General features: G+C 48.6%; 1 protein-coding gene across 4 annotated transcripts in view; it reads right to left on the reverse strand.

Annotated features, from left to right (window-relative positions):
• Wdr95 (WD40 repeat domain 95) overlaps positions 1 to 12,698 on the reverse strand; it is a 129,458-nt gene that overhangs the window by 77,736 nt on the left and 39,024 nt on the right. For all 4 annotated transcript variants that reach the window (XR_015634203.1, XM_087579522.1, XM_087579521.1 and 1 more), the window contains exon 9: positions 9,878 to 9,923. Coding sequence is in view for 3 of the 4 variants with exons in the window: in XM_087579522.1 (XP_087435648.1) it covers positions 9,878 to 9,923 (46 nt within the window). In the remaining variant the exon portion in view is untranslated. The remainder of the gene's footprint in view (positions 1 to 9,877; positions 9,924 to 12,698) is intronic.

The following is a 12,698-nucleotide window of genomic DNA, read 5'->3' on the forward strand; positions in this document are numbered from 1 at the left end:
AGCACGGTATGAAATAAGGCCCCGCCCCCAGCATTTTCCAATATCCATATGACAGGGGATGGTGTTGCATATTTTAGTGCGTTAAATTTCCACACTAGTCTTGTAGGATTTATGAACACAGTGGTGCACACGTGCAACCTCAGAACTCAGGAGGCTGAGGCAGAAGGATGATGACGAGTTCAAGTTTAGACTGGACATCAGAATGAGACATCTTTTCAAAAAATAAAAAAAAAAAAACAATGATGACGACAATGACAGCAACAGTGATGAAGTCATTTGGCTGCCGAGTTTATGATTTCTGCTTTGTTTTCTTTTCTCCAAGATGGGGAGAATGAAGTGGAACGATGTTCATGAGGCAATGGAAACTAATTTGCAGAGCGGGGCCATGTTGGGGGTGGGGGTGGGGATAGGGGTAGGGTGTCTTTGAGTTCAGAAAGATGAACTTAACTAGCCAGAATCTTGGCTGAGTCAGAACAGGTTGGTTCCTGGGTGGTTTGTGTCCTTTCTTTCTTTTCCCTTTCTTTCTTTGTTTCCTTTTTAAAGGATTTGTTTATTTTATGCACATGCGTGCTTTCTCTGCGTGTTCACCTGAGTGTCAGGAGGGAGCATCGGATCCCATTACTGATGGCTGTGATCCACCGTGTGGTTGCTGGGACTTGAACTCAGGACCTCTGGGAGGGTAGACAGTGTTCTTTACCCCTGAGCCATCTCTTCAACCCTTGTGTCATTTTTTTTTGATAAGCCACTGTGGTGGTTTGAATATACTTGGTCCTTGGAAACTGGCACTCTTAGAAGGTGTGGCCTTGTTGGAGGAGAAGCAACCTTGTTAGAGGAAGTGTGTCACTGTGGAGTGGGGCTCCCTTTGAGGTCTCATATAGATGCTCAGGACTGACTAGTCTGATTCAGACCCTTCTCTTGGATACCCACGGAAGACAGTCTAGTCTCCTGGTGGCCTTCAGACCCAGATGTAGAATTTTTGCCTCCTTCTCCAGCACCATGTCTGCCTACAGGCTACCAAGCTTCCTGCCATGATGGTAATGGACTAGACCGCTGAAACGGAAAGCCAGCCCCAATTAAATGCTTTCTTTCTTTTTTTTTTTTTGGTTCTTTTTTTCGGAGCTGGGGACCGAACCCAGGGCCTTGCGCTTCCTAGGTAAGCGCTCTACCACTGAGCTAAATCCCCAGCCTCAAATGCTTTCTTTTATAAGAGTTACCTCGGTCATGTTGTCCCTTCAGAGCAATGAAACTCTAACTGAGACAACCACCTACTCTGGGCGCGTGTATTCCTTGGCTTTTTAAAACCCACGCATGACATACCCCTGGAAGGGCATCTCTTATGTAAGTTTATTCCGGTCTCGTCAGCATCTGTGGGTCTCTCACCTCCTTCTCATGCCATTACACTGTCATGGAGCTACTCACTCTCTATATAGGAATCTCCACCCCCTTTTCTCCCCAAGACCATTCCGTCTCCCTGTGCACCCCTCCCTAGAGCCTTGCCACCTGACTTCTCTCCTTGCCCCACCCACCCACAGCTCTTCTCAAGATGGCTCCACTTCTCAAGCTTCTGAATGCCATCTTCTTGGTGACTACCTCCCTCAGCTATTGATCAACCCCTTCCCACCTCAGCACCTCTCAGCCCCGGGGCTGGGCAGGCATCTTGCTTCTCTTAGCCCCTCTCTTGTGTTACAGTCAGGGTCTCAGGGGTTTGCAGCTTCACTGCGACAGTCCTTGCAGGATTTTTATTTTTTACTTTTTTATTTGTTTATATTTTTATCATGGAGCTGTCTTCCCTAAACCAGTGGCGTTCACACCTGTGTGGCTCCCATGAGACCCTGCGACTTGCGCCTTCCCATGGACCCCTGCACTTGCCCTTCATTTCACTCAGATCGTGTATAAAGCCAAACGTATGATCCCTACTGTAGCCAGCCAGAAAACTTCCTGGCTTCATTGACTTCCAAAGGCTTGCCACTCTCTTGATGTCCCAGGGACCTATCCTTGGAACATGGCGGGGAAAGCAATCAGCTTGGTTGTCCCAAAAAGACTACCTTCTCCTTCTCTTCTCCCTCCTGCCTTGTGTGCTCTCTGGGTCAGTCAGGTCTGGCTGCTTTGGAAGGGAATTCCAGCTTCCCTCCTATTCATCCTCCACCGAATGCCTCATCCATCTGACCTGGGGTGATGGCTAGCCTTGGATCCCTTGTCCTAGCTTCGATCTTCTCTGGTGACCTATCCGTTCACCCATACCAACCCAGAGTTCTCGCTCTGCTGCTCTCCTACAAGAAAGCAAGATGGCGGGGCTGGAGAGATGGCTCAGCGGTTAAGAGCACCCGACTGCTCTTCCAGAGGTCATGAGTTCAATTCCCAGCAACCACATGGTGGCTCACAACCATCTGTAAAGAGATCAGATGCCCTCTTCTGATGTATCTGAAGACAGCTACAGTGTACTTATATATAATAAATAAATAAATAAAATTAAAATAAAAAGAAAGGAAGCAAGATGGCAGCCTTGATCGTGTGGTTCGCCAGCTAGATCATGTTGAGACCTCGGCCTACAAGCCTCCACCAAGGAGGCCCCTCATCCGTTCATCATTTCCACTCCTGTGCTCTGAACTAAAGCTTCCTTCCAGTCCACCTAGCTGCCCAATTCCTTCCCTGCCCACCATGGCTGTGCCCGGTTTAGGGGGTGCCATTCATTGGTTATCCTCTCCCTACCTGGGCTCGGTACTTGTAGTATGGAGTTGGTTCATAAAAGTCTCCTCCCTTGCTCCAGTCCAACGACTACTTTCTCTGTGCCGATGCTAACATCACCATCTCGTACCTGTTCTTAGTAGTGTCAGCACGTTAGCATCCCTTCTAGGTTCTGCCCAACAGTTACCTAGCAACAGCCAAGTAGGAGCCTGGGCTGCTATAAAAAAGAACTGTTTGGGGGTTGGGGATTTAGCTCAGTGGTAGAGTGCTTGCCTAGGAAGCGCAAGGCCCTGGGTTCGGTCCCCAGCTCCGAAAAAAAAAAAAGAACCAAAAAAAAAAAAAATACTTGAAAGGTGGTTGTGACGGTTTGAATAGGAGTAGCTCCCATAGTTTCTTGTGTTTGAATGGTTGACAGAAGGGAGTGACACTATTTGGAGGCGTGGCCATGCTAGGGGAGGTGTGGCCATGCTAGAGGAGGTGTGGTCATGCTAGAGGAGGCGTGGCCATGCTAGGGGAGGTGTGGCCATGCTAGAGGAAGTGTGTTACTGTGAAGGTGGAGCTTTGAGGTTTCTTATAGATGCTCAAGTCTGTCCAGTGTGACAGCCTCCTCCTGCTGCCTGTGGTTCAAGATGCAGAACTTTCTGCTCTCCCAACACCATGTCTACCTGCCATGCTTCCCACCATGATGATAACGGACTGAACCTCTGAAATTGTAAGCCAGCTCCAGTTAAATGTTTCCCTTTAAGAGGGTTGCCATGAACCAAAAAAAAAAAAAAAAAAAAGAACTGTTTGGCCTCTCTTCACTCTCTCTGACCCTTCTCTCTCTTTCTCTCTGACCACCCCCTCTCTGGCCTCTCTCTCTCTCTCTCCTTCTCTGTCCCCTCTCTTTCTCTACCTCTACTCCTTTCTCAACCCCCTTCCCATGCCTTAAGTAAACTTCGGTTTATAGTAGATGCACCCATGTTGTATGGCTGGTACCTGGGGGTGGGGGGCACCCACTAAGGCACCCCCTCCCACCACAGCATACTGTACTTTGCAAAAACATATCAGGTGGGATAACATCTTACCATACGTAATCACTAATTCAGTTACTTCTACAAAAATAATTCAGAGAGGTAAATGTCTTGTTTCCTTCTGAGGGGACCAGAACAACCTTGGTCCAAATCCCCATCAGCATTTGACACCGAGTCTGAGTCTTTACTAGTCACTAAACAGACATACTTTTTTTTTTCTTTTTTCTTTTTTTGGAGCTGGGGACTGAACCCAGGCCCTTGTGCTTGCTAGACAAGCGCTCTACCACTGAGCTAAATCCCTCCAAAGCACATTTATTTTGCGACCCCCCCCCCCCGGCCCAAAGGGCCTAGTTGGGTACTGAATGCATGCTATGTCTTTGATCCACTCACTGATTCGAGCTTCTGGTTCCCAGACTTAATAATACCATGACCCCACATGAGCAATTTATAGAAACAACAGTCACTGAGATCATTCGCCCTGGTAAATGACAGATGATAAACCGTATCGGGACAAAGTGATCGGTAGCATCCTGATAAGAAACCCTCTGAGCCTCCGTGGGCTCCTTTTTTCTTTTCTCTTTCGTCTTTTGGGAGAAGAAAACCCAGATCAGACACTTGAGAACTCATTGCTATTCTGCAGTCGGGTGGCTTCCAACTCTCTGATTCAAACCACCCCAGGGGCCTTGTGACATTACCTGCTAAGGATTCCAAACAAAGAGGGGACAGCCTGTCAAACAGCAACCTTCCCTCAGCAGAGAGCCAAGGTCCCCTCCAGACCCGCAGGATGGGTGAACACTTAACGGTGCCCTCCACCCCCACCCTGCGCCAGGGCCCTGCGTGCGTTTCTGTGGGGTAATATTTACGGTGCTGGATGGCTGGGCCCTGCGCAGCTTAATGGGCTTCTTAATAAAGGCAGGCTTCATTAAGACAGGGAGCGCGGGCGTCGTGCCCTTGCTTTGGAGGAGAGGACAATCCAGCACAAGACGAATGCTCTCCCTCGGCTTGGAAATCATGCGGGTCAAGTGCCTTGTCACGCATTAACAGCCTTTTAAGTTGCTAGGCAGATCGAGAGGAGCCCGCGCGGATAAACCAAGGCGGAGGAATTACGCGATCCATCCTGGTAGCGCGAACGCTGCAGCCTTTTAAACAAAGTCATTTACTAAATGAGCGGCTGGCGGTTTTCCAGATGGCCAACGTGACACGGGCTTGGATGAAACCTTTCTTCAATCACCCGTTTGTCTGGACTGAGACATGAAAGGCCAGGTTAGAGCCACTGCGGTGGCTGCTGTAGCTTTGAAGCCCTTACATAAAACTCTCCTGGTGTGGAACTCTAGCCGCTCCAACGAGGCAGCTGGAGCGGGTGCCTTGGCATCAGCGCTTGGGACGCCACTAAGACAACTGCTTCTTAGCCCGATGACAGCCAGCTCAGAACAGGGCTTCCCTGTCTGCCTATCGTATGACTTCATAGACACCGGTTCTCTGGGCAGGTGACCTTAGTACCAGATGAAACTAGTTGAAGGCTAGGAAGCAGAAATGCTGTAATTTTAAATATGAATTATTTAAAAATTACTTAAAATCATTTACATGAGTTTTGCCTCCCCCCTCCCACCCCCAGTTCTGAAGACTGAACCCAGGACCTTATATGTGTTAGGTAAGCATTCTGCCGCTTAGGTATCTCCGTTTGAGGACTTTGCTAGAGACAGCGATGAACATTCAGTCCTGGGACTTCAAGGTCCATGAAACACAGAGACTGACTGAAACCAGGCGGTCTGGAGCCACCCGAGGGGCATGGGCCGCACTGTAACATCACACCCAGGTGGCAATGGGGTAAAGTAAATAAATAATAAATAATAAATAAATAAATAAGCAATTTTACAAACTGGTTTCACTGTGCCAGGTTGCACTCCCCCCCCCCCCCCCAGGCAAGTTTGATTTGGATTAGAGAGAGTTCTTCAGCAGCCCTAGGGATTTCTGTTCAGTTGCTAAGCAGTCTAGCCCCGCCCCTCGACGGAAGTCACCTGCCAGACAGTAGCTTTCCCTTCACACTGAACCTCGCTTCGGTTCCTTTCTGACTCAAGAAGAAAAGTTTAAAACAATGAGTCACCAGTAGAAGCTTGCGCGGCATGCTGGGGAAAAACCAGTTTGCTGAGGAAGGTCCCCAAAGCACCTTGCGTACCGTGGTTTCGGATCTACACGGGGTGGAAAATTTTGTTGCCTGAGTTCTATTTCCTGTGTATGCGCGAATGGTTTCCTCTTCTAGAAGTTTCCTCTCCCTGGGGCTAAGTGACCCACAGTCAGCCCGATGGGAACACATGCACTGAACAGAGAGCCGGGGAAGGAGGGTCTCTGACTGTCTCACCAGGAGGATACACTGTCTGTGACCAGATTGCCCCCAGGTTCCCCAACAGGGCCTCACAGCCCAGAGCATTGAGGGATAATGTTCTCAAAGCATCCTTCCTCAAGTACCGCTGAAAGCTAATCCACATGTAGCACGGCCTTAGGGTGTGGTTGGGTTGACCCAGACATTCCCACAAAGGTCTGGATGGTAAAAGTCCTGACCGCTAGAAAGGAGTTGGTACAGAGTCACAGGGAGGAAAGAACAAGGAAGACACTGAACTCTGGCATGGTTCCATTTGTAAAACGTCCTAGTCATAAGAGACTCCCGTAGAAACTGTAAAAGTTATGGACTGATCGGTAGGGGCGGTGGCTCAGTGGTTAGGGGGCACTGGTGGCTCTTCCAGAGGACCTGGTTCAGCTCCCATCATCCACACGGTATTCAGTTTAGGGCTGGTGAGATGGCTCATTATCTGAAGGCACTTGCCCCAAGACTGACAAGCCTGAGATTGATCCCCGTGTCCCATATGGTGGAAGGAGAGAACTGACTCCAGCAAACTGTCCTCTGAGTGCCTCGAGCTTGCATGCACACCACACACACACACACACACACACACACACACACACACACACACACACACACTAAAAATGTAATAATAATAATAGTAATAGTGATAATGATGATGATGACAATAATAATAATAATAATAATAATAATAATAATAATAATAATGATAAAAGAAGCAGGGCTGGAGAGATGGCTCAGCAGTTAAGAGTGAATACTGTTTCAGAGGGTCCAAGTCGTTCCCAGCCACCCACAACTAACTCCAGGGCATCCAGCGTCCTCTACTGGCCTCTGTGGCTACCTGCACCCATGTGTCCATACCCACACATGGAGACCCACATAATGAAAAATAACAAATTAAGTCTCCCTCCCTCCCTCCCTCCCTCCCTCCCTCTCTCTCTCTCTCTCTCTCTCTCTCTCTCTCTCTCTCTCTCTCCCTCTCCCTCTCCCTCTCCTCCCTCCCCCTCCCCCTCTCCTCTCTCTCCCTCCCCCTCCTCCTCTCCTCTCCCTCCCCCTCCCTCTCCTCCCTCTCCTCCCCCTCTCTCTCCCTCTCCTCCCTCTTCCTCTCCCTCCCCCTCCCTCTCCTCCCTCTCCCTCTCCTCCCTCTCCCTCTCCTCCCTCTCCCTGTCCCTCTCCCTCTCCCTCCTACCCAAGGAAGCAGAGCCCGTAATGAACTTACTGTGGCACAGCTAAATACTGTTGTCCCTTTTCATGCTATGAGCTTTAGGTCTGCAGACACTATAGGACAGTCACTCAGGAAGCAGCCTTCACAAGTGTGGTAAAAAAGAAGGTCCCCTGTCACACATGTGGCTCCCCTCATGCTAAGTATGACTGGGTCCCTGGTGCCATGGCTATAGGACAATAAAGAACGAGGCAAACTGTGAAGCCTCTGAAATCTACCAGAGCAGGGTCAGGAGACAGTTTAGATGGCATAGCAGTCTCGGTTACTGCCTCTGTCTTACAAATAATCTTGTTTCTCTTTCACATAACCCCAAACCTCAGAGAAATGCCAACCTGAGATACTTAACACTACATTCGTTTTAAATCTTTTCCCAGATTAAAGGGGAAAAATTTTTTTTGAATGATCATCAAATGAGGTCTTAAATATGATTTGAAAATGCCAAGAGTTTTTAACATTCAAACGCAGCTCCGCAAAGTCACCTGTGATTGACATTTTATTCCATCTCAGGGCTGCTAATTAAGAGGCACAGATACGAGCAGCAGAGATGAAATCAGCAGGCGCTGCAAGCCATTCTTAAAATAAACCGCAACCTCAGTTTGCTTAAATCCTAAATCAGCACACACAGGGCGCCTATCGTGTCATTCGCATGGACTCCACTAGGGGGCAGTGGATGATTGCGTCTCCAACTGGAGGGCGCTCGTGATGGCTGCTGTCTATGCACTTCAAGTGCGGCAGGCGCTTCACACAATGATCAGAGCTGCAGTGGTGACAGGTAGGGAGCAGCCAGTCATCGCTCCCAGCGTGTCTGTCAGAAGGATAAGGTGAAATGGGTCATTTGCATTTTCAGCAATGAGCTTCCTTTCTAATGAGCAGCCCGCGCTGCCCGGACCTGTTCTGGCTTCCCTCTCTGGCTTGTGCTGGAAGGCAGTAACCAGGCCTGCCCATACCCAGGAAAGCATCCAAGAAGAGACAGAGGCAGGGAACTCCACTCACGGGCGCTGGCTGCCACAGGACATCGAGGACATAGAGAGGCTTCCCCCTGCTACACAGTCGTGCCAGCTTCCATTTGGGGAATTCCAGCCTGGAGGCTGTGTCGTGCTAATCCAAGGCACCGTTCCCGTACCCGTCTTTATGAATGGTGTTCCCTACAGCAGGCAGCACATTGCCTGTCCCCAATTCCATCATGTGGGGCTTGGATTGCAGGTCTCTGTAGGATTAAATATGTCATGTGCATGCGTACGTGTGTGTGTGTGTGTGTGTGTGTGTGTGTGTGTGTGTGTCCTGTCTGCTCCCTCTCCTCCTAAGAAAAGCCTCTGTGTGAAAACATTTCAAGTACCACAGAGAGACAGTGCCTGAGAGAGATTGGGAAGTGGCAGAGGGCGGGTGCAGTTCTATGCTTGCCCTATTCCCTCCTGACCTCCCTAAATCAGCTCACCAGGAAGAGTCTAGAAAATCCAGTTATCCAGTCACAATTTGCCTTTGGGTCACTAAGTCTCCTCTGCTGGGGAAAATCAGCATTTAAGGCTTATTTCTAATTGTGAAGCAAAATGCATGCGGCTGAAGGATTTCTCCATCTTGGCTGAGTGAAAACCTATCTTGGGGGAGGCAGCCTCCCTCCCTCTTTCCTCAGCAGGGCTCCAGGGATTTTAGATAGGGTCTTCTATCCCTAGCTGGGGTCTTCAAGCATCTGTTTAATGGGAAACAGTTTTGTTTGTTTACTTGGTGATCGTGAAAGAAAGCCTGGAGCCAAGCACAAAGCCTAGTCACTCATCTCTGGAAGACAGAACCTGGGGGAAACTGCATAGTTGCACTGTACCTCAGTTTCTTCATTCTTATAAGCACTCATGGTGACTGCCTTCTGGAGTGTAGTGATGTGAATAGAAACTCACTAAAAGCATCAGGCTTCTTAGTGAGCACAGTGGGTGTATTAGGGAGTCCGATTTGTATGTTAGTGAGCACCTCACACACTAGAGAGCACCTCACTCATGTAAAGGAGCAGCATGTATAAGTTAGGGAGGACTATGTACATGATAGCAGCACACACAGATGGGAGGGAGTACCACTCACATGTTAGGGAGCACCACTCACATATTAGGGAGCACCTTTCACATTAGTGAGCACCTCTCAAGTGTTAGGGAGCACCACAAAGGTTAGGGAGCACCACTCACATATTAGGGAGCACCTTTCACATTAGTGAGCACCTCTCAAGTGTTAGGGAGCACCACAAAGGTTAGGGAGCACCACTCACATATTAGGGAGCATCTTTCACACTAGTGAGCACCTCTCAAGTGTTAGGGAGCACCACAAAGTTTAGGGAGCATCACTCACATATTAGGGAGCATCACACATATTAGGGATCACCTTTCACATTAGTGAGCACCCCTCAAGTGTTAGGGAGCATCACAAAGGTTAGCGAGCACCACTTGTGTGCTCTCTGAATGTTCTTGTTCTCATCCCACTTTGTTTCCCTTTCTATTTTCCTTCTTGGTCTGTCTCGGCCTCAGGACACAGATACTCCACTGGAGTACCCCTACGTCACCCCTGGAAAGCACAGTAGACATCATTCTGGTTCTTGATTCAGGGCACCACCACACCTACCTGGTCATCGCCATAGAGGATCAGGCACCGGTCAGGCTCCATGTAGCTAAAGCAAAGACAGAAACACAAAACACCATCTTCACACAGGGCACGGGGAACAGGAGCTCCCTAAGGCTTCTGCATCAAGCCTTGATTGTCAGTCTTGGGAGCACACTTGTTTGCCTGGACGTGAAGTGTTTTCTATCTCTCTTTATTGGTCTACTTCTGCTGTGCAGATTCATGATAAAAACAAAAACAAAAGCAAACAAACAAAATGGTGCAGTTGGGGAGCTGAGAGACCCGTAGGGAGATGCATGGGCCAGTAGGCTTTCTGAGTTGGTCATGTGCCATCTCAGAGGCTTGGAGGGAGGCTTGGGGACTCCCTCGACATGGCTATCCACCCATCTGTCCCATCAGAAGGAAGGGGAAATTCACTTGAGTGACTGTCTACCTTCTGATGCCGTTATATGTTGGGGGCGAGTAGAGTCTAGGGGAGCAAGTCTCCTAATGGAGAAAGACTTGTGCAGGATGGGGTAGATGGAACAGGGCAGGAAGCAACATGACAAGCCCCAGGACTGTGTACAGAACTCCCGCAATGCTGGCTGGACAGGAGGAAGTGAAGATACCAGCTACATCCCTCCCACAGTCATTGCGAGGCTTGGCAGCCATGGCGTGACTCCTTTAAATGGCCATGCATCCATGAATATCAGCTTTACCCAGTTCCACAGGGAGAGGGCAGATGAACGTGTTTCTTTCTCTTTTTTTTTTGGTTCTTTTTTTTCGGAGCTGGGGACCGAACCCAGGGCCTTGCGCTTCCTAGGCAAGCGCTCTACCACTGAGCTAAATCCCCAGCCCCACGTGTTTCTTTCTTGGGTCAACATCTGAGAACTGCCCCTCTCTGGAACACTTTAATTAGAACCACCCTCTTAGACGCCGCCTAAACCCCACGCCGGAGGCTGTTTCTGTGCTTTTCCGGAAATCTGGGCAGCTCAAGGAGAAAGATGGTGTTTGTTTCTTAAGATTGTCGAGGGTATTAAGGGCTACATTTCATTTATTGACTTTTATCTCTGTGTGTATATTTCACTTTTCCTCTCGTCCTGAACGTGTGTGTTAGAATCCCGTTGTACACTGCCTTCTGTCTTGAGCACTGTCAGTACCTCTGGTTCCTCTTTTGGACAGTGGTATGGTCATAAATGAAAGCCCAAGTAGCTGTATTTTGCCTGTCCGAGATGTTCCGGCACCTTAGCCCTTTACTGCATAAAAAATAAATAAATAAATAAAATTGGGGTTGGGGATTTAGCTCAGTGGTAGAGCGCTTGCCTAGGAAGCGCAAGGCCCTGGGTTCGGTCTCCAGCTCCGAAAAAAGAAAAAAAAATAAATAAAATTAAAATGACAAACTCTGGCGCTCCATCCCTGTGAGCTCTGTTTCTCACCTTTGCCATCCTGTCCTTGCAGACATTTTTTTTTCTTGCCCCACCATGGTGAAGAAATTCCCCTGACCCACCACAGAACCACAGGCCTTTAAATCGCAGTGCTCAGTGGAAGAGGCAACTGAGCTCTGTGAGTTCGAGGTCAGCCTGGTCTACATAGCACATGCTAGGCTAGCCAGGGCCACAGCCCTTAATGAGACGCTATCTAAAAAACAACAACAACAACAACAACAATAATAATAATAAATTAACAAAAAACTATCTTATATTTTCTTCTATCATACAGCTTAAAAACTTTTAGATCTTTGCTTTACTTGGACTATTCATTCATTCATTCAGCATGCAAGCATTAGGTTTTTTTCTTTTCTTTTCTTTTTTTTCAGAGCTGGGGACCGAACCCAGGGCCTTGTGCTTGCTAGGCAAGCGCTTTACCACTGAGCTAAATCCCCAACCCCGAAGCATTAGGTTTTGTTATGACATTTTTCCAAAAACAAAACAAAACATTTGCTTTGGTTTTCTTCTTCTTTCCTCCTTCTTCTCCCTCATCCCCCTCCCTCTTTTGACCTCTGCACTTTCACCTCACCTGTGCCTGGGATTTATTGTCATACGTAACACAGGGGGTCAATTTCTTCCCTAGGTAACGTGTGTTCCAGTTTGCCTCTTTGCTGCTGTGGTAAAACACTGGCCAAAAACAATCTTTTTTTTTTTTCTTTTCTTTTTTTCGGACCTGGGGACCGAACCCAGGGCCTTGCGCTTCCTAGGTAAGCGCTCTACCACTGAGCTAAATCCCCAGCCCCCACAGCCCCCTGCCCTGCCATGGCCCACAGTGAGCTGGGCTCTTTGACAGAAATCAGCAATCAGGCAAATGCCCCATAGATATGCCCGCAGGGTACCCTGACAAAGGCAGTTCCTCTGAGGAGGTTCCGTCTCCCCAGACTGACTAGGTTTGTGTGAACTTGCCACTGAAGCTAATTCGGACAACAAACAACAAAGGCCGCCTCACAGCTCCCCTAGTTTGGAATCTAGATTGTGTCGCACATGCTCTCCGGCCTGTACACTTCCCTTGTAGCCACTTCCCACTGCTCTCACCAGCTTTAACTCGATGGTAGGGCTTGGCAGCTCTAATTAAGTCCTTCCTCTTTATCAACAATTTTCTTAACATCGGCACATACTTACTCTTCCAAACAAACTTAGAATAAATCGAATTAGCTCCAAAAAACCAAAACCGATCTCACAGAAGCTCTGATTGGATGCTGAATCTAGCGTTGGTGTTTCAGCATCTTGACCGCATCGAGTTTTCCATGGAGGACCACGGAGACTTCCTGTCTATACAAGCTTTCTTTGATGTCTTGGGCGAGGTCCTTGTGAAGGTTCTTTCTGGGTACGTGTGATGTGCCAACCCATGCCTTCAG

Source organism: Rattus norvegicus, chromosome 12 (assembly GCF_021556685.1).
Source record: "Rattus norvegicus strain SHRSP/BbbUtx chromosome 12, alternate assembly SHRSP_T2T, whole genome shotgun sequence".
Lineage (NCBI taxonomy): Eukaryota > Metazoa > Chordata > Mammalia > Rodentia > Muridae > Rattus > Rattus norvegicus.